This window comes from Pteropus medius, unplaced genomic scaffold (genome assembly GCF_902729225.1).
Source record: "Pteropus medius unplaced genomic scaffold, Ma_sr-lr_union100, whole genome shotgun sequence".
NCBI lineage: Eukaryota > Metazoa > Chordata > Mammalia > Chiroptera > Pteropodidae > Pteropus > Pteropus medius.
In genome coordinates this window covers 36734098-36757628 of record NW_024349800.1, presented here as the reverse complement: position 1 = coordinate 36757628, position 23531 = coordinate 36734098, and the positions used below count along the sequence as shown (strand labels likewise).

General features: G+C 33.1%; 1 protein-coding gene across 3 annotated transcripts in view; it reads right to left on the bottom strand.

Moving 5' to 3' along the window:
• Window positions 1-23531, bottom strand: part of SRBD1 (S1 RNA binding domain 1) — a 183248-nt gene that overhangs the window by 77248 nt on the left and 82469 nt on the right. For all 3 annotated transcript variants that reach the window (XM_039887259.1, XM_039887260.1, XM_039887261.1), the window contains exon 15: window positions 6000-6091. In XM_039887259.1, the coding sequence (XP_039743193.1) occupies window positions 6000-6091 (92 nt within the window). The remainder of the gene's footprint in view (window positions 1-5999; window positions 6092-23531) is intronic.

Sequence of the window (23531 nt, the reverse complement as noted above, 5' to 3'; positions counted from 1 at the left end):
ACAATTCATGTTCAAGAGACTTGAAAATTAACTTCAAATATTCCTTTACTTGTGTCATTTTACTTGGTCATCATTCATTGTCATCTTTTTTTTTTCCCCTACCAAATGTTAACAAAAATTTCTATTTAATTTAGCTTATAAGATAAATCTAGCTAGAGAAAAGAAATTTAATATGAATCTTAAGGCTACTTCTAAAGGCAGCTCTTTTTTTCCCAAGTAGCATAGTTACATTGAGTCCCTACATATGAACAGCTTTTATTTTCTAAATACATAAAAACTAATCCACCTACTCATACAGAAGGTTGGATAAAATATAAATTCATTAAGTGAAAGAAATCAAAGGAATCCCCTGACTGTTCAAGGTCTGGCAACAGAAGCCACCTCTTACAAGTGATGACCAGATTCTCCTGTCACTAATTTGTACTACCTCTCATCAGAGGTAAGATCTACTGTGAACATCAAGTTCACTACACAGTCATTCAAGTCTTTTTCACATATTCCATTATTACTTCTAACATATCATGAAACGGCAGCTTACAAGGCAAGCTTAGAGAACAATAAGCTGGTGTTATACAATCTGCCTATTTTGCCCACAGAAGAGATGGAGATTCCAAGGCCTGCACATACACCTCACAAAAGGTTAATTAGTGCAAAGCATTGCAGGTTACAGAAGAAATGGTTTTCTCTAATAATCACTTTTATAATTACACATTGAAAATACATGCTACCACCTGATATTTTCTAAAAGCAAATATTTCTTTATTCTAGCCTTTATCTATATATAATGCAATAAGAATAATTTTCAAATACATACATGCGTTTTCCAAATACATTATTGATTAAAAAAAACAACAACAACACACAACAGTAAACCAAGTTAAGGATAAAGGCATCAGTACGTTCACTATGCAGGAAGGTAGTATCGATAAAAGGATATCAATAATAGGTATATCTCTCAAATCAACCCCTTCAGGAAAACCCACATTATGAAAATTTAAACTTAAGAAATTGGATAGAGCAATTGCTTTATCCAATTGATAAATGTCGGTAGATTCTCATATTTTAAAATTTCTAAAATACACACAAGGGTTTTTAAACTATTTTCTACCTACCTGGTGCCCTTCTAACTGTTTCACTGCCAGTGTCTCCCTTGTTCATCCTAATATTGCTAAATGCAGCAACAATGGACTGGAAATGACAGTTTCTAGGTGACATATTAATTCTACAATAAGTCCTAAGAACTCTAGAGTTACAGTGTCCCCAATAAACAATCGCAACATAGACTCTAGTATTTCCAGAACAGATATTTCCCTTTCAGATGTTGTTCATGTTATACAGCATAAAAACTCAAGCATGGAAGAGAAAGGAGGCAGGAAGATGGACATCGTTTAAAGTAGAATTTAAAAAGCAGTATGCCCAGCCTTTGGAGAGATGGTGCTGTTTTCCTGCTAGCAGGATAACCAAGAAAAGAATTATGCAATAGACAGTAATAATAATACATGTAGGTTGAGAATGATCAGGCTGACAAGAGATTCCTGAAAGTAAGAAACAGATCGTAGTTCAAGGAAAGGGAATTAATAGATTACTGATAAAGATCATGAAAAGCGAGAAAGTCATGACCCAAAACTTGGGGCACATTCACATTTTGAGATAGAAAATAGTAAAAGAGACAAAAGATGAATGGTGAGGAAAGCATAGTAACAGAAGTCAAAAGACTTCTGGTAAATATTAAACATAGAGTTACTACATGCCCCCAAATTTCTACTCCTAGTTATATACTCAAGAGAAATGAAAACATATGTCTACATAAAATTTTGTACATTAATGTTCATAGTGGCATTATTCATAATGGGCAAAAAAGTGAAAACCACCTAAATATCCATCAACTGATAACTGTGTGAACAAATGTGATACACCCATACAATGGAAAATTATTTGGCAATAAGAAGAAATGAAGTGCTGATATATGCTATAGTATGAATGAACCTTGAAAACACTATGCTAAGTGAAAGAGCCAGTCAGTCACAAAAGACCACGTATTGTAATGATTCAATTTATATGAAATATCCGGAATAGGCAAATTCATATAGACAGAAAATAAATTAGTGTTTGCCAGGGGTTGGGGAGAAGAGAGAAAGGGAGGCTGATTGCTAATGGATATGGGGTTTCTATTTGGGGTGGTGAGACTGTTCTAAAATCAGATAGTGGTGGTGGTTGCACAATTCTAACTATACTGAAAAACACTGACACACTGTAAAAGAGTAAACTGTATGCTATGTAAACTGTATCTCAAGGAAGCCATTATGTATTTTTTAAATGCAGTATATCCAAATATATGGCAAATACTATTGTGCCCACATATGACACCAATATTTGTCTGTATCACTACTACTATTCACCATTGTTCAGGAAATTCTAGTTAATGAATGCAATTGGTTAAGAAAAGAAAGAAAGCATAATTACTGAACAGACAAAAACTAGATTATTATTATTTACAGATGATGACTGTCTACCTAGAAAACTCAAACAAGTCAACTGAAAAAATATCAGAATTAGTAAGATTTCAATCAGTGGGCTGGTTTCAAGACACCCAGGCAAAAATTGATGCTCCACCATGTGCCATCAGTAACCAATAAGAAAATATCAAGGAGAACCCATTCATTGTGTGTGTGTGTGTGTGTGTGTGTGTGTGTGTGTGTGTGTGTGTTTGTAAGAAAAATAAAATATGCAAAACTTCGAGGTTTGTCAACTGTGGCCTTCACTATCTGGAGATTTGGCCAATTCTTTGTGAACTCTCTGATTGCAGTTTCTTTAGGTGTTTTCTCTTGGTCTGAATCCCCTAATCTCCTGCAGGGAAGACTGAGTCCTCTCTAAAGTCTCTATGACAGCATGTAAATAATTATTTAACCCTTCTTTTTTCAGTAGGTATCCCTACTCTCATGTACAACCTGTATCCTCCAGTATAGAGACCTTCCATTTAACCCTCTTGAGAGAATCTCCAATGTTCTGCACAGGTGGAAGAAGGAAAGTTATTCAAAATGTGTGCAATGGGAGGTTCCGTTTCACTGATGTGAAATTCACATAATATAAAATTAACCATTTAAAAGTGTGCAATTCAGTGGTATGTGGTATACTTAAATGCTGTGTGAACCACCACTTCTAAAAAGTTCCAAAAAACATTTTATCACCTTAAAAAAAAAACCCGTACCTATTAAGCCATCCCTCTTCATTTTCCCCTCTCCTTGGTCCTGGCAACCACCAATCAGTTTTCTGTCTCTACAGATTTGCCTATTCTGGACGTTTCATATAAATGTAATCATACAATATGTGGCTTTTTCTGTTTGGCTTCTTTCACTTGGCATGTTTTCAAAGTTCATCCATGATGTAGCATGTATCAGTACTTTATTCGTTTCTATGGCTAAAAATAATATTCCACTGTATGAATATGCCACATTTTGTTTATCCATTCATCTGCTATGGACATGTGGGCTGTTTCCAGCTCTCGGCTACTGTGAATAGTGCTGCTATGAGCATTTGTGTACAAGAATTTTTTGAGTACTTGTTTTCAATTCTTTTGAGTATACACGTAAGAACGGAATTGCTGGTTTATATGATAGTCAATGTTTAACTTGGTCTAATTGCTTTTTAAACAGACCTTCAATCAATCCTCTTATTTTAGACCCACTCTCAGCACTCCCAAAATACTTCTAAAGGGGCTTGATACATTTCCTGAACCTATGCAGTTTCTGTGATCTATTTTAGATTAGTTTGCTGTTTTCTACAATGCTGTCTTAGTATTCAATTTTCTCAAGTTGGCTAGATAACTTTGTACTTAGTCATCTGCTTTCCAGCTTCGAAACTGTTGCTGTTATTTCCTCTCCCATTCTCTTTGTCCTAGTGAGTTTGTCTTCATTCCATCAAGTTACTGTGATTTTAATATTTCAGAAAGAAGTGAAGGAATAACAGGTATACTCAATTTTCCATTTTAAATCAGGAATCTATACTAAATATTTTAATGCCATCTATCTAGTAGTCTACCCATCTAATTTAAATGCCTCTCATGTATAATGTATTTATTATGTGAGAATATAAGCATATATAAGGATAAACTGTGTTTTCAATAAGTTGATAAACTGGTAATTTGAAGTTATTTTCTTACACATGTTTAACACTTGTATGAACGTTGAGGTTCTGTTACTCATGGAGGGATGAAAGGTAAAACTCACACCCACAGGTAGGTCAGATCTCAAATGAAGTATAAAGTCATCCCTGGCATCAATCACTGGGAAAGGGAAAGACTCTCATTCAGAAAACAGGAATTGAAAAGGAAGTGGGCCCTAAAAAAGCGAGAGTGGAGACTCTCAGCTTCTTTCAATATTTGCCTCCAGGACTAGATTCTGAAGACTCAAAATTGTCTAGGTAGATGTTTTGAGTTAATATGGATCAAACGTAGTCACTGCCCCATAGACAGAAACTGAAACACAGAAGGAATGCATACCTGCAGTGAATCACAAACTGAAGACAGAGCTAGATTTTGAAATCAGAGTACTTAGGAACAGACACCAATTCCTCTTTTTATTATTTCCTATTTTCATAGGGTCTTGTTGGAATGTAGTAATCTTGTGTCATCTATAATACTATGACAGTGGGAGGTCTGAGGGACCACCACCTCCTAGACAACATGTTTTTCCAATGCCCTGTTGGAAGATTACCTTTCAGTGCCAACTTGGGAGGTTGTGAATTATAAAAGTACACAAATATTATGCGCACCCTTACTGGCTATGTGGCCTCTTTAAGCCTTTTAAGCCTTGGTTTCTTCATCTATAAAGTGGGATTAATAAACGTCTCATAGGGCAATTCTGAGGATTAAAAAAATAATCCTGGTAATGCATTTATCACAATGTTTCACATATATTAGGTGCTTAAAAAAGATTAGTATTAGCAGCTCCTACCAGGATTACTATATCTAATTATTACTATTATTATTATTATTATTATTATTATTATTACAAGGCAAGTATCAAAAAAGTACATGGCAAGAAGGGAGAAACCATGCTGAGCTGGGGTGATAGGGAAAAACTTCACAGAAGAAGCAAGATTTTGAGCTGGGTTCTGAGTTTGAGAAGATGATCGTTTTAGATAGGGACTATGTCATGGAATGAAAAACTGAAGAGAAACTACAAGCTTTTCTGGATATAAGAAAGAAGTTTTTAGCTTTAAATTAATGCAAAAAAAAAAAAAACACAAAAAACCTTCAAATATACATCCCCAGGTATAGATTTTAAGAATAGCTGATAAAACTTGATGAGAATACTTAAGGAAAAATTTTCAATAAAAAGTCAGTTTCTAACAAAGTAGTCTGAATATCTACATTACACAGAAAAATACTCTGGCCAGAACTAGTATCTTGCTTGTGATACTAATTACATTCACTAGATGTATCAAAGTATCTTAATTTCTTCACACACAAGAATTTAACTCTTCCACATTGCAGAAATCAAAGCAACTTAATACAACTAAAATCACAACAGGCTTGATATAAACAGTATACCACTGATGATTCCCATTAGCAAAAGAGAAACTGGTCATTTGACAAATATTTAGCAATAAACTGAAAGCCTGTGTAGGCTCATACATTTGACTATAAATAGTTTTATGTTAATATATTACTTTTTGCCAACAAAAAGCTGTAATAAATATTTTGTTTTAATAAGCGGAGAGCTTAAGAGTATTTATTATTTCTGTTAACTCTCTAGCATTTAATTTTACTAAAGATGTTTTGGGTTAATTTTTCATTCTGGAATACTATGCTGTGTTCTTTACAAACAGTATTCTTCCTTTTCTTTTCCAATTATTATTCCAACCAACCACTTCTAACAAGCCTATTCATAAAAATATATCTTCTAAGTGTTCTTGGATATTTAAATATTTTGTTTGTTATAAAAACAAGTACAAACTGTTATAATCACATGCTTCTGTGATGGTGCTAAGCTTCTTACCTGCACTTCTCAAATTAGGGTCCAGTCCCGGCATCTCTTTGTTAGCTTCAGAGCTAACACTGTAGATGGATGCTCCTGCTTCACTGACAATACTGAGAAGAAAGAAAAGGGGAATATCACCTTCCAATTTTTTGTCTGGTCACAGAAAATAATAAGAGCAGGTAAGAAAAAAAAAGTTGTAGGGAAAAGTGCTCTTTCTATTTCAATGATAAATACCTATAGAATTTAATTTTCCATTAACACAAAGTGATTAAGCAGTGTTTGTTTTCTTCTCATAGGAAATACACAGATTTAGTCCATAATAAATTCATTCAGTTGTTTTCTGTAAGTAGTAATGAGATAACTTATAGACGAACACAATAATACTCCCCCATGATGCCACCTTCAAAAATTTCAAAATATACTTAGCTTCTCTTGTGTTTATAATCTACTTATTGACTGACATTTATGACTCCCATCTGAATCAGTCATTCTAAAGCATCTTGGAAAGTATATAGAAATGTGTATTCACATATGTGAATATACATGAAAACCACTGCCATAAACACTGCCATTATTATTACCTGATTATAATTAATCGCCACAATGTGAAAAGGAAAGGGATCAGACAGGATATTACCCCACTTCTTTACAGGAGGGTGTGAAATCATCTTTTTAGTAAACATGAAATATTTCTCTTCATACAGGTGTTAAGCCATTTAATTTCATCATTTAGTTAATAAAAGCAATAGATCCATCGGAACTCATTTCTAGCTTTTTCTGCCTTCGATTTTGATCAAAATGTAAAGTGAGTTTTGTTTTCTTACATATCTAAAGTAGAACCTAAAGCATAAAGAAGTTTAAATATGTCCTACAATTTCAGAGACTGACTTTAAAATTAAAAGGTAATTGTGCTTTTTCTCCAAAATAAATGTTAGACTATGCTTATCTTCTACCATATGATGATCAAGAAGAAAATGTAATGTCAAATAAAACTTGAAGAAAATTCTTAGTGTGACATAACATGATGTTAAAGACAGCAGCATACTAGCAGTGATTTTTTTATTTCCATTACAGTAGCACTTTCTAACCTGGGGTCCTAGGACGTCCGGGCAGGAAGAGGCAGGATAAATTAATACCGTATGCGAAATGTTTGTGTTTATACATTTTTTCTAGGAAAGAGGGTTATAGTTTTCATGATTACTTAAAGAAATTCATTGCCTCACAAAAGGTTAAGAAACCACCACGGTATGAATATTCAATCACCAGCCATGGAAAATTTGGTTTCAAACACAAATCAATAGTCAGTTTTTTCCTGAAAAACCAGAGTATCCATCAAGTGCAAGCTTGGACCTATTATGAAAAGAGTATTTTTAAAAATCTCACTGGATTTATTTGCTATCATTGCCAGAAGTCTCCAAAATCACCTCTATTTAAGCAAAGGGAACTTAAATGGTAAATAAGAATTTCAATTAACTGTGGCCTTTACAATTGGGTACCTGAGAATTTGCTGGGTGATTCACTGTCTCTTGGAAGTTATAATTCTCAATAGACTAAGGGAAACTGTTGCAAAGAAAAACACTCAGATAATAAATATTCCTCCAAATACCATACTGCCACTTCTCTTAAACTGAGGAATACAAAACAGATGTGACACACTGCACCCAAAGATTTTAGATTAACAATATTAAATCAATACAAAATGCAGTAAATTTCATATGCTTTAGTTATTAGATAGCATGGATCTAATAAACAGTTCACTACTAAGCACAGATCAGAATGTTTAAATAATCTAAACGAACAGAAAAACCTCAACACTGATTATTTCAATATAAAACATATAAGGATCTAAGAAGTATATGTGGCAAGAATTAAATGAAACAAATCAAGCTGGTAGTGGTGATGATTTTTTCCAGGAGAAGCTGCTAAGAACAAAAGTTATGTCCTCTCCCCGCTTTTTTCACTCTTATTTGGAGTTCAAGAATAGACATTCAGTAGAAAGTATGCTAGATATTATAAGTCACTTTCTATTTATTGAGAAACTATTTAAAAATTATTTCAATTAACTCTAATATATTTTGAGGAAAGCAAAAACAAACAGTGAAAATTCAGATATTTAATGATTTAATAAGTTTTATATTTCACAAAACACATTTCTATAAACAAATTAGGTTCATAATCTTAGCAATTTGATTATTTATTTTTCCACAAAGCATATAAGACTAAGCAAAATTTATTATTTGAGAGGAATTTAACTAATATTGTTGTAACTGGACTAAGGTTTCGAGATTATTACAGCACTCTGAAGCCCCTTTGAATTGCTAGTTTAGACAAACATAAATAGATACATATGGTATCTCAAACTTTAAATATACGAAAATACATTTCAGAAGCTACCATTGGACTTACATTTTAACAGATCTATGTGTTACTCTGCTAATTCTCTAGAATTAGACTGGTACTTTTTAAAACATTTAATCTCATTCAGCACTATTCTAGGGTCCTAAGTCTTTTTTATTAAAAAAAAAAAAAAATACAAGCCACACACTCATAATCTAAAAAGCAAATAAAATGCCCACAATATAGAATCATTTGCTTTTAAATTCATTACATTTTTTATAAAAACTCTGTAAGTTAAAAATGCTTATTTTAATTATTTCAAGTAAAATTCAATGTTACAAAAATCTGATTATTTATCAATACAATTTACTTTAAAAAAAATGTTTAAACTTCAGACTTACTATTTCTACAGTTTGTAAGTCTCTTCTACCAAGACAAATTGAATGTTGGTGAATCTTTTAAAACCAGATTTACAAGTAGTTTGCTTACAGTGACTATTCATTCTGAGAGTAAGGGAATGGCAATTTCTACTACCAAATTGAGATGGGGGGCAGACTTTTCATGAAACAGGAAAACTAGCTATTTGTTTTTTTAAGTTATTGGGCTAATAGTTTTCACATTCATTTACAAGCTTACATAAAACCTCTGTATGAATCTCCTCAAGGCCTTCTCTCCATTTCCCAAATGTTAAAATGCCTTTTTGTTTGTTTTTTATTTTAAAATAAATTACATGCTTCCTTATGTTTAAGGGAGAATTAATTCAAAGGTAATCTACTTAAATAAAAACACAATTTTTTTAGTAATATATCAAAAATCAGCTAGGATATATTGCTTGAACAAATAAAAACTGATTGTTTTTAATTCCTCACAAAAGTATACTAGAATTCCTTAAGCTTTATCAACATCTAGCATTTTTCCCACCAAAAAATATGTACTAAATAACTCCTATGCTAAATGCATAGGAGTTTACTGAAGGTTTAAAAGTAATTTACCTAAAACCATTCTTCCATGTTTTCAGACTGCAAAACATTCATATGCACCTAAACAAGTAATAAAAAGCACTAAAAAAGTTAACTATTACAGATCTAAATTCTTTGCTTTGTATGTGAGATAACGTATTCTGAAGTATGAAAGAATAGCTGTTTGTATTTTAAAGACAGGAGACAAGACCAAAAACCAAACCACCATAAATGAAACTCTAGAATTTAATGTTTAAAGAATAAGGCTTATTTCTAAGAAAATATCAAAGCAATTTTAAATTCATTTATTTAGTGACAAATTATTATTTTCGAGAATCTCAAATGAGCAATATTTAGTCACTTTAAAAACCAGGGTAATCTGGTGATCGTAAGGATTCAGGGAAACAAGCAAAATCATATAATGTTAAAAATGTCTAAACTATTCACTTTTTTGGATGGTAATTTGAAAATATAGATCAAAAGTCATAAAACATGCATTCTTTCTGAATATTATATTTTTAAGGATTTATATGAGAAATTTAAAAACACAAAAAATTAAAAAGCACTAATCATAGCACAGCTGTGTCTGAAACTGAAAAACAAAATGCCTATAATTAAAAGGTTCATTAAATTAAAAACTATACTATCATTAAAGATTATTGTAAAATACTAAGTGAAAAAACTGGTTTAAAAACTATGATATGAGACTACTTTCATATTTTTAAAATATAAGTATATGCAATAGAAAAAATAGGTTATGTAATATATTAATAGTACTTAAATATGAGTTATTCCCTTAATTGTATTTTAGTTTATTTAAATTTTTATTCACTAACCATGTAATATTTACTTGTAAACAGGAAAACTTAAAATTTAAGTTTAAAATGACAATTGTTAATTGGCCAGGAAATCCAATATCACATAATGGCCAACTTTTTTTTTAATCAAACTTTCTTTTAAAGTTATTGAAGTTATTTTGAACTTAAATGTGAGTAAACGTATCATTTGTAGTAACTTCTTAAACATGGCTTCTAGATCTAAACAACAACATTTTATGACATTGTTATAACATAAAAGGTGGCTAAGCAGAAAAGTCAAGAATAAGTTCTTAATTTGTATACATAAGTCAGATAAGAAGCAAAGGCATGAGGAAAAATTTTACAAGAAAGTACGTATTATATATCTTTAAGTTTCCCCTAGTCCTTGACCTTGATAACTATCCCCCAAGTTATCCCTCATGATCACCAAGGCATAATCAGTTCACTCTTCATAACATAAAAGATGTAAGGTGATACAATAGTATACCAGGAAAGTAGTGTGTGTAAAGAAGACACTCAAGGCAAAATATGGTGAAACAGAAAAAGAGAAAATACACCAGTTTAAGATTTCAATGGCACTGAAGGATTTTAACAAGTATACAACACTAGCACCATCTGGTGGAAGACCAATTAGAAGCAATTCTCCAATTACTACAGCTTAAAAAAAAATTCTAAGTTATCTTTCAAAAGATGAGCATTTTCCCAAGAGAACAAGTCTACCATGATACAATAATAATCACAGAGAGGATCTATAACAAGCCAAAAAGAATTTAAAATGTCTACCAAACAGAGGGTTTGCTTCATTTTGTCTTTTCTATCCATCCAATGTTTGTTTGTTTTTTTAGCTTAAATACATCTATAGGAGCTTATCTACTCATAAATATGAGGAGTTCAGATTGCTATGGCGTAGACTTCTTAGAATGAAACTTATTGCAAAATATTTTATTCCTTTATTGCCCATCTAATAATTGAAGTCAGAATCAGAACTACCAATTTAGAGGATAAAATCTAACATTTTGCTAATAATTAGTAGTCAATAATACAATATTATCAATAGCTTTAAGAAATAACAACACAAAAGAAAAGAAGCAAAGAGAAAGTGAGAAGTTAATAATAAAAAGAGAGAGACAGAAGTTGAGATACACTTTGCAAGAAACTAATAGCCCAGTCCTTTCTACCTATAGCTGAATAGTTTTAGAAACAACGGTTTGTGCCACATTCCCTTATAGTCTTCTAAATATTACTGTTGATGATCTCAGTGAACTCCACTAATAAATGATATACATTTATTGATTTTCATACCGTTACCCACTCCCTTTTCTCCCTTCTCTTACATTTGTTTTATACCCCCACCCCCACCCAACCTCTTCTTTTATCAGACGTAAACTCATATCTCTGCAGAAGGCATCATCCTGCAGTTAAGGGAGACCCTATCTGCAAATTTAATCTAATAACATTCACCAACCTATGGTCTCATTTGGATTTCCAAACCCTTTCCTGAAGCAAGCCTTAACCTTTAGAACTTCTTTTGGCCATTTAGATCCTGCTGGGGGTGGTTGGGGTGGGGCAAGCAGGGGGAGAACAACTTTGAAAGCACATGCCATGCATTAGAAAACTACTCTAAATCAACTCCTTTTTCTAATCATGGCTTTAAAAGTACACTGAACAGATGGAGAAGAGACTGAGTTGTTCGGTTCAGCTGGCTGCTCCATTTACTTTGTTATCTATAGCCAGATCTTTACTTTTGGGGGGATCACTACACATTTCTGGCTCTGCTATATTATACTGTGTAAATATTTAGGAGCAATAATTCCTTTCAAGGATCTAAACTTCCACTGTCGTTATGGCAAATGAAGTTGTTTATGCTATGTTCGTTAAGTAACAGCAAGCCTAAAAGAACCCAGGAATTTACTAACATATGTGGTACACAAACATCACAATCAGAAAGCTTCTCATGGGGACATATCAAGAACATGAAAGGCCAGTTTATTTTTACTCCCACTGCTCTATAATTTTCTTTAACTCTACAACAACAGTCCTTAATTCAAACCTTTCCTCTAGTTAAAGGAACAGGATCGAATGAATATACATAAACTGTACCAAAAACTACCCATATCTCCTTTCCTTGATTCTGGTGCAGTGGTTCTCAAACCTGATCCTACATCAGAATCTGCTGGAGGTTGTTAAAACACAGGTTGCTAGGCCCCACTGCCATAATTTCTGCTTCAGCGATGCTGAGAATTTGCATTTCCTACTACTGTAAGTTCACTGGTGATGCTGGTCCCAGGAACAGACTGTTAAGGTTTTTGTTGAGGTATAATATACATTTCACAAAACTCACCCATCTTAAGTGTATGTCAATGACTTTTATTAAGTGTTGGATAACCATCACCAAAATCCAATTTCAGAACATTTTCGTCCCAAAAAGATCCTTTGTGCTCATTTGCAGTCCTCATTCCCATCTCTAGCCCCAGGTATCCATTAATCTACTTTCTGTCTCTGTATATATACTTTGTCTAAACATTTTATATAAATGGAATGATAAAATATGTGATCTTTTGTCTTCTCTGCTTAGCTTAATGTTTCTTAGATTCATCCACATTGTAGCAGCAGCACTTCCTTTTCATTGTTGAATAGTATTCCATTGCTATAGATATATCAAATTTGTTTATCCATTTACCAGGTGATGGATTTTTGGGTTGGTTTGTTTTCTGGTATTAGGAACAATGCTGTAATAAACATTCATTACAAGTCTTTATGTGACGTACGTTTCATTTCTCTTGGCTAGATTCCCAGGAGTGAAAACGCCCAGTTGTAAATTTATGCTTAATTTTTTAAGAAACTGTAGGTGCAAAGAATGAGAGCTCTAGTTTGTTCATTTTCTTGACAATACTTGTTACTGTCTGTCTTTTTGACTACAGCTATTCTAGTGGTTATTAAGTGGTATCTACTTGTAGCTTAATTTACATTTGTTTTAATCACTGATGATGCTGAGCACTTATTCAACATATTTGTCGGCCTTTCCTAATCTTCTTTACTGAAATATCAACTCAAATCTTTTGTCCATTTTTGATTGGCTTGTTTGTCTCCTTGGTATTGAGTTGTTCTTTATATATTCTAAATACAAATCTTTTATCAGATACATGATTTGCAAATATTTTCTCCTAATTTTTGGCTTATACTTTCATTCTCTTAATGGTCTTTTAAAACACAAAATTTTAAATTTTGGTGAAGTCTGGGACTATACTTTGAGAACCACTGTTCTAAAGCCTCAAAAATTAAAAAAAAATATATATATATACTAAGCCCTTGAAAAATGTTGACAGCTTAGTGGTTTCCATCAGCATAAGCAATATATAAATGTCACTCGAAGTATCTGCATTTCCTTTTGTTTTATTTAGGATGATAGCATAACTATTATCCTAAACATATTTACCCAGGAGAATTTGCAACTAGCTGGCTTTAATATAATATGGAAGAAATAAAGTCAGCTACAGATAGGCCTGAGCAATCACCTGGAAACAATGAAAGGCATGCTGGCACTAAAGAACATGGACTGCTGAACCAGTGTTTTCAGAATCACTGGTCAGTCCTACGGCTTTTGACACCCCACTTAAAGATTTGAGAAATATGTCCACTTTACAAATTAATGGGAATAAAGAGAAATGGTCCGACACAGTAGAAATTATAGAAAACATATTATGATACATTTGACTTATTTTGATTTTTATTAGTCTTTTTGTCTTGTGGCCTTTTAAAATAATTCATATACAAGTACAGTCCATTCTTTTTTGAAAATCTATTGTACCTTGAATTAAGAGGAGCTAAAGATAGCAGCTAAAATTCAAATCTTGTAGGACCGTAACTTGCAAATATATGAAACATACCTCAAAGATATATAGGATATGTATGATTCAAATAGAAGCAATATTAAGATTATTCATTTCCAAGGTGAAACCCAAAATACTACATGTTTACTCCCTGAAGATTATCAATGCCAGAAAAGCAAATCATAAGATAAAGAAGCATATTAACACCATTTCTACAACCAGGACCAAAAAAACACATTCTGTGCATCTATGGAAAAATTATAACAATTGAAAGGATCTAGTTAAAAGATGAAGAAAATCCATTTAAATTTGAAAAAAAATCCTTCTTTATATAATTCAAGTTAACTTAGGACCTGAAGCAAGAAGTTTTTTTGTTTTTACTAAAGAACTATCAGGCTTCCACCGTAAAATATTTTTAAATATTTATGTTCCAATTCATGGATCCTGTTGATAACATAAAAGCTTCATTGCCTTCATTGCCTTCCAATTGCTGGAGATGTACTTTGTATTTCTACTAGTCTTCATAAATGACACTACGAGTAACAATCCTGTTACCTGTCCTTGCTTTTCCACTGAGCCACTTAAAGCCACTTAAGGAGCTATTCAAAAAGATGTTAGAGGATATAGTTTCACATGTGATCCACAGTCTCTCAAAATAGTCTGGCTCCCAATTAAGTAAGTTATAGGGCAACTCATCCAACCTCTTTCCTTTTTTTGCAATTCAAAATAACTAGAATCATTAACATCTCGCCCAAATTATACCAAATTAGGCTATCATCATCTCTGTGATGTTGTGATGTCACTGAAATTGAGTTCCAAGATAAAGATCATGAGATGAGAAACAGAGGAAAAAGTTTACTCAGTAGCATACAACCAATTATAATTTACCCATAAGACTGAAAGGGAAGAATAAGAAAAATAAAATAATAAGTTTTTTAAGCCTTCTTTTATACCAGAGTTCAAGTCCCTTCCTCTATCGGTTAGATACAGTTACTAGGGGGAACAAACTCATCTGGTTACCACTTCTCCTGACCTTTATTTACCAATCAGTCCTCTGGTCCTAGAATAGTAGGATGGCTCAGTGGAAAAAAGGGGAGAAGCAGTAAAGGACCTCAAACAGGAGGTCTTACTCTTGACAGTTTAAGATCTGACAGTCATCAGTGTGTGCATCTGCATGGCAATATGACCATAACAGAAGCTCATTCTCAAAAATCTGCAATTTCTTAGTGAGGTTCTGAATAAAAACGAGTAATAAAAAGAACTCCCCCCAAACCTTACTATGTATCTAGTGAAATGCAAAAAAATAAAAATAAAATAAATAAAAAATTACTAAAATTACTAAAAGCTTTGCTTATACAAACAGCAAATTTGTATCACACCAAATAGGTACCAAGGAGAATAAGAAAATATAAACAAACACACCCAAATCTTCTGTACAAAACCTGTTTGGGGCTCTCTCAAAACAAATAGAACTCTGGCAATTCATCCATCTGTGAACAAATGCCCTCAGCTTATTCCTGAGAAAGGGAAGAATGATCAGTTATATCTGTCTTCATCTTGCCTGAAAATCTTGACATTTTTCAGCAAGTAAAGGTTCCAAATGGCAGGTGTCAGAATGCCTTAGCCTCACATGTGGTGCTAGAAGGCAGGAAAAGCAGCAGCAGCATGTGGTCATGTCAGAGCCACACAGAAGCTGCCTAGAGAGCACATTCTGAAAAGAGCAAACCTCAGACTTGCTTAAATCAATCTAGTGCCAGATGCCACTATCAGAACAAAGCTGTGGTGCCAAGGATTAGTCACCTAGACAAACATTCAACTCAAGGCTTTCACGAAAAGGAAAATAACTGAGTTCAATGGCACCTGTTCATATTCTATGTGTCTGAGATTTGGTCAGACTAAATCCTCCTATGCAGAAAAGACAATGGCCATAGAATGCTTTGCTACATCTACAAGTAGAAAATAAATAATATGAATCTCTTGCATTTGCATAATACTTATACTTTCTGAAAGTGCTCTAAGATCTATTAATCAAAATAACTTCCTATAAGGAAGTCAGGATCATAAGTACCCTCTTTATTTTATCTGTGGGGTAAAAGAGAATCAAAGAATTAAATAAAATTAGACCAAGATCATTTGAAACCCAGACTTAAAAAGAAAAAATTGGCCACTGGACTGTTAGGCCAGACTTCTTTCTCTTTAGATACCTATCCCTCCGCCCACTCCTCTCCCTCCAATCATCTCTTCGCAGGTTTTCCCTGATAATAAGAAGCCTTGGAGCCTCTTAAAAGTTGTTTGTGAAGGTCAATCAATAAGCATTTCTGTTCCAGAGGTTAACATAACATGATGAAATTGAAACAGAAACTAAACAAACTAGGATTCACTCAGCTGAGACTTACATGGTTAATGATATGACTCAGCCACAGGAAAAAAAAAATTCATTACCATTTAGGTTTTTATACTTTATTGGAATGTACAAAGGGATCACTGTGCCAAAGATAGATACTCCAAAACACCAGATTTCCTCCCATATCTCAAAAGACAAAGCACAAACAAGAGCCAGGACTTCATTTGGATTCAAGTTAGCAATATTTTAAAATAATATAGTGTCCTTGTGAGGACCTCTGGAAGCATCTAGAACAAGCATAATATTCTAATTCTCTCACAAAGAAATTGTTTTTTCTTTCTCTATAACATTTTTGCTCCCTGTGGCTATTTCACTGAAATTTATTTATTTGCCATACACTTGTACCTATTTTCACACTAAAACAATTCACTGGAATCTGTATTATCCTTGTCTTGCCTTCTAAAAAAGCAGCAAGTACTAATCTTCAACTCTGTGAAATTGCTTAATTTCTCATCTTTGTATTTTCTGATCTTATTTTAAGGTCAATTAACATACACAGCATAGAAAGGATAAAAGTAAATATCAATTAACACAGACCCACATTCATATAAGGACTAAGTACTCTTACACATATATTCTACAGTTTGAAACTCAAATGTGTTAAGTAAAATTAAATAAATTAAAATAAAATATTAAATAAAAGTAAAATTTTCTAAATTAATTTCTTGTTCACCATTTAGTCTGCAGGCTTCTATTTCTATAAAACAAGTTATTTTGATACGATTATTTTCTATGTCTACTGTCTTTTCCTACACACTTTGCTAACTTGATTCCAGACTTTCCAACAGCTCAGGTTTTTCTGTTTTACCCATTAAAAAATAGAAGGACTTGTTTTTTTTCATTAACATGGATAAAAACTAATTTGTGTTCAAGAGGTTTGGTGTATAGCAAAGATGAGTATTAGTAAAAACAAAGTATGATGCTGCTGTCATGAAAATGGTAAACAGACCCATGAGATGGATGAGATTTGCACTGGAATTGGATTTGGTACATATTTGAACTAAAATACAAGCAGAACTAGGACAAGCCAGATATAGATATCTCAGATTTTCAATGTCATTGTAAAGAACCATCAGTTTTTTCACTCCACAAAAAACCAAGAATACAAACCAATATACTTAAATTTTGTTAGTTGGCTAAAGACACTCACTGAAACCTCTTTGATTCAGCCAAAGCACAAAAGATTATGTTTATTAAAATCACTGAACATTCTCTAAAACTTAAAAATAAATCCATACGCAGTCAATTCTCACTTTAAAGCTCTAAAAGCTTTTAATATCTTTTTTTGGTATTCCTGGGAATTTTAAATCTTAACTGTTGGGCCCTTTTTGCCAGATGTGTTTTATCTCAACAGTGCTTAATGCTAAGACGAAATCATAAGCAAGGGAGAAAAGGACCCTAAAACTAACAAATGAGTAAACATAACTTCCTGGTCTAATCTTACCTAAAAGTAACGACATCTCCCCAATCCCTTCATAAGAAAGTTTCCTGACCCAAACTCTTAAATCCTGGCCAGTAGGTATTTATATAAAAAACACAATATACTAAAAGAAAGTTAAAGGGTTATTCAGATATTTAGTCACACTATAACTTAAAAAGAAATATAAAAAGAACACAAATTGAAGAAAACTAAAGCTGTGTTCTTGAGAGTCCCAACGGTAAGAAAAGAAAGTTATAGCTGTCACTTAATATGTATTTAACACCACGTGTAAAGAAAATCTGCGATATAATCTGATCCTGAAGAATTTAAACTACAGACTTCCTGATTCCCCAGTGCTGGCACTCACCTCCAACAGTAACTCTACACAATGGCTGAAAGAACTTTCAAAATTATTTTATTTCCCCTAGGTTGGTTTTAAGTATGAAGTCTCCATTCCAAAGTAAATTTTAAATAACTTGATGTTGTTCTGAAATGTATTTTTTATCATAGGACTCCAAGGAATTTTTCCTGTAAGTTCAAGTTTTCTAACTCAAACTTAGGACAATTATAAGTAAAATTAAACTCTCTAAAGTAATATTAATGTAACGCATCACACACTTGGAGTCATATTCCAACAACATTTTCATATGAAAATTAAAACAACAAAAACCAAAAGATGTTAGCATACAAATCCAAATATGCATATATTTATGTAACTTTGACTTTTTCATTCTTAGAGGAAAACTGAATAGTGGTGTTTCTTCTTTATTAGCAATTATAAATAGTGAAATGCTAAAAGTAATAAATGATTTTACCAAAAAATAGATATAAAAATGATTCAAATCATGTCTTCATAAAACAAATTATTTATAATCAAAGGCATTCATACACAATGATAGGAAAGATATTAAACTTTTTCTCATATTTAAATGAGAGAGGAGAAGAAAAAGGGAGAAAGAGAAGGCAAAGGAAGCAGACAGATAAATGTTTTCAGAAGAGCAAGAGCTAGCACACAAGCACACACACACATGACTGACAAATCCATTAAAAGTATTTTTTTCACTAAAATATTTTTCACCAAAATATGTAGGATACAAACCAATAATGGCTTGTAAAGAAGTAACAGAATATAAACAATCAAGCCTAAGCAGTCTACTTTTCCATACCTACCCACTCTAATCTCAGGGACTATACTGGTGGTAAAATGAATGTCTTTTCCTCACCTGGAATAAATTACTATCATCATGAGCAAATTTGAGAGTATCCATTTCTAATCTTATCTAGTGGTTAAAAAACAAAAACTCACTTATTAGAAACACACATACATACAACGAAGAAACTGAAAATCGCTTTTCCTTTTCTTTCAACCTATTTCCCAGACTTAGAAACCAGGCTTCTATCAGCAGATCCCTTTCAAACATCCATTTCAATTTCAATTTGGCCCTTTAAATATTCCCCAATAGAGTTGGTGAAACACAAATTTCTAAGATAAATTTTTTCAGAAATAAATTAGCATGTATACTGTATGTATACTCTATATTTGCTTCAAGCCTAAACTTCATTTAAAAATGTAAATTTTCCATTATATAGAGATATACCATAGCACAAAAAATAATTTGAATCTGAAATTAGTCTATTCTACCATTTTCAAATGCCAGGGGCAAATTTTTAAAGCAAATAATACTCTGAGTAAGAAGATGTAGACTATAATATAATTAAAGAACAAAGAAACATAAAATTTCTATATTTTACCTAAACCTATTGTCCTTATGAAAGCTGTGTTTTTGTCACAAAGGTTAGAATTTACTGTATTAGCCCCTACATCTTATCTATAGAAAAAAGTCTTTCAACTGTGTAAAAGTAGTTTAGGTAAAGTTCCTATGAAAACACCTGCCAAGAAGCTTGAAATATCCTCTTAAGTGGATCATCGGGTTTACAAAGTGCTGCAGATGTTCAAAGGCATTCCCTGCACTGAGTATCACAATCAGGGCAAGAGAAGACTTCACTTCAGGCACATGTCTAAGTCGTTTCCCTGAATTGTGTCTTGTCAAATTAAAATGTCAAAAATTATTCTATCAAATTCTGTCCCTAAGGAATCTAGCTCAACCCAAAGAGCAGCTACCAATTAGTAAAGTCAGGCCTTTTAATGGGGAAAAATTTTTCTTTTTCTATTGATATCTGAAATTAGCAGTGTCCAAAAAGAAAAGTTTCATCTCAGCAGTTAGTTTAAGTGCTACTGATAGCTATAATCACATGCAGGCTGCAATTCCTTTTGAAAGGCTTTTCAAATGAACAAATACAAAGAAAAAAGAGAAACACAAGTATTTTCATAGTGAATGACTGCCTAGGATTACAGTTATAAAAAGCCAAGGTTAGAGATCTAGATATACATGAGTATTGTGAACAAACAAACCACAGTCAAATGAAATCCTTGCTCACTCTTTTGACAAGGTCAGTGCACCCATCCCTTGGCACAATAACCGATTGAATTTCAAGTTGCAGAAGCTGCTTCAGGAAAATAAAATCCACCACTAATCATTGAATGTTTCTCTTTTGCTCTGGATGAGCAAATAAAATCCTCTAAATTTTTTTTTCTTGTTCATTTCATTGTTTTCCAATAGCTGTGTATCACTCCTTGTAGAAGCGATTATTCATTAGCAGCGTAAGTGCACACATGTACCAGACGTTCTTTGGCAGCCAACCATACTGTATCTTTTTCAACTGAAAGTCCAGATGAATATATATATCTCAACATTTGTAATTTACCCACAGAAGTGAGTGTCATGTTCATCTACTGGAAAGGGCTAGTGATTGTCCATGAACTTCTCCTAAAAGTTCTCAAACTTGATTTCAAAGGACAGAAATACAGGCACCAGGACAAATAGGCTCATAGAATAAGACTGTTTACATGAGGCATGTACTTAAGTTACCTAGGCTTACAGTGTGGCAATAATCATTTGATCTGTGGCTGCTAAGGTAATCCAAAGGTTCCATATTAACTGTGGCAAGGGACAATGTTAAAAAACAAAATTCAATGATATATATTTCCATGTATATATTCCTTCTGCACCTTTCACAAAAAGCCTCTTTGATTTGAATTATCAAACATTTCCCAATGTTGCTGCTTTTTAAAGTCTCCATTCCCAGATACTAAGTTTCTTGGCTTTGTGGCTCAAGCAATGACTAACAGATCATTTCCTATTCACTCCACTTATCTCATCAGCAGTAAGACTGCTAGAATCCAGTTATGTTAAGACTTATTTTTAACAGCCACCTTCAATTACAAATGTTTGACATGATCACAGACTTCCAATGCTAATCCCCTTTCAAGTTGAAATACCCACACAAGGGCCCTTTGAGACACACAGCATGGCTATTTGCTTCGCTTTGCCTTATCCTGCAAAGCAGGCTGAAATACATTTGAATCTTTTCTCTCCTCCCCCATCACTATCATCCATCTCTTATGCAAAGCAGCATGCAGACCCACATACTTTTGTCAAGACCTGAGTCTTGACAAAGAGGTTTTCATAGCTAAAACATTGTTTTTCTAAGTACAATTCTAAAGCAGAAGACTGTTTAAAGAAACAAAAATGTTCATATAATTGACTCTCATTTCCCCCATTTTTCTACCTATAGACTATACTTCCTTAGTTTACATACGTTTGCATAACCTGAATATATTTAATTTCCAGAGCCCTATTGCTAACCACAATTCTGGACTTAGAAACTTTCAATCTGGTCTATTCAGGGAAAGTATTCATCACTTAACCCAATGTAAAAAAACTCTGAATCTATGTAGGATAATCCTACCAACATACTAATTTATACTTATCTGTTGAAGAGATATTTTAAACGTCAAAGAATCACACAATTTTATGTCACACCAAATTTAGGCTTTTATATGAAGAGCAGTTATGGAAGTACTCTTTCCAATTTACAACCAAATTGTGCTTTGAACAAAAAAGCAATGATTCTATTTATGTGTAGGTGAATTTATGAAAATCTGCTCTTAACCAGAATTTTCATAAGTCAAATTCCATTTTAAATGCATTCTGAATGCAACAAGAGAGCTCACAAGCTAAAAGAACTACAAAGTGAAATCTTTACAATGCAAAGAATTTCACTGGTAAAGGAACTGACCAGCCCTTCCATTATGAGCTTTTAATTTTTGATTTTGTGTTTAGAATTTGCATAAGCCTGTACCATATCTATGTTAATCATGGAAACATGGACCTCCATGAACTACTGTTAGAGGAAAGAAAGGTCTGTCCCCCTTTAAACTACTTCTAGTTTAAGTTGTTGGAGGAAATGGGAAGAGGTAAAAACCTAATGTTGAGAAGAACCAAGCAAACCATTCACAAATTACCCCTCAACTAAAAGGAAGCAAAATCAGAAAGTGAAGGGAATCAGGATATGTCACCTCAAAATACGCCATTTTGACAGAATAACTATTTAAGCTGAAGGAATCTGAGAAATGGCAGGTACGGAAAAGACTCTCTGACCTCCCCTTGTCCCCCAAAGCAAGTCATAAGTCATTCATGTGAGAGGAGTCCATCCTACACTTGGAGGAAAGGAGCATCCTTATCTCTGAAGATGGAAGGATGGCCAAGAGAAATTTAAACGTATAGGCCTTGCTAAGTGTCCCCAGTTTACCACTCTTAGCTCATACTCTTTTTGTCTTCTATCATGTTTTTCCACAACTTTGCACTCTTCATCAAACCTAATACAAAAATGCTCAGGCTTAACTGTTTCTTTGGGTCTTCGTTTCCATATGAAGTCTCTCATGTCATCTAAAACTTAAATTAAATAAATTTGTATGCTTTTCTCTCAGTTTAATTTTCAGGCCCAGCCATGAACCTTAAGAGAATCGATAAGTTCTTCCTCCCCTACAAAAGCAAGAAATCGAGCCCTACCTTCAAACTCTTTCCTTCCTGGTTATACCACTATTTTTCGATAACATATAAACTCATTGCTCTACTAAGGTCATATCCACAGGACAGCACATCACAAGCAGTGAAGGTATCTTCTCATTCTTCCTCCACATTCTTCATCATATAAAACTATGTTAGGCCAAAAATAACCCTTCAGTGATTATTTCCTGTCATCTGCTGAGATTTCAGGCTCAAAAACTACCTGGGTATTGATGAGAACTTATCACTAGTATGTAGTTTAGTTATATAACAAGGACTAGTTTACCCCCTGAAAGTTCTACTCTTCCAGAATGCTCCCTAAAAAATCCCCCAAAAACCTGAGTAGTTCATGAAACAGTTTCAACTTAGCAAATTTAGTTCACACTGAATTCTAAAACATTTAAAAGTTGAAGAAGATGGAAAATTTTCCCAAGAGGTATGGCATTTCTCTACCTCAATAACAAACTATTGGAAAGTTTTAGGGCCCACAAAGAACAAAATTTGGCTGGTTTGACCACTGAGCCTCAGGTCCTTTTCAGAGCATGAGGAGTTGGACTAGATCTTTGAGAGTATTCTGCTTCCATTACTGTATAATGTATAATTTAGAGAAACTCCTTAATGCTAAAAAGTCAATGAACATTAATTAATCTGAAAGAAATCAGTCTTGTTCAGAAGATTTTTGCTATTGTCCGCACTATCTCCAAATGAACAATTAAAGGTAAACGGTAAATTCAAAAGTGTTAAAAATAGGCATTTATTCCCTAAAATCGAACTTTCTATAAACACCTGCCATGTTTAAATAATAGAAGTGCAAAAGCATGTTTGCTGAAAATAACATGAGATTTAAGATCAGATAATCCGGATTTGAGTCC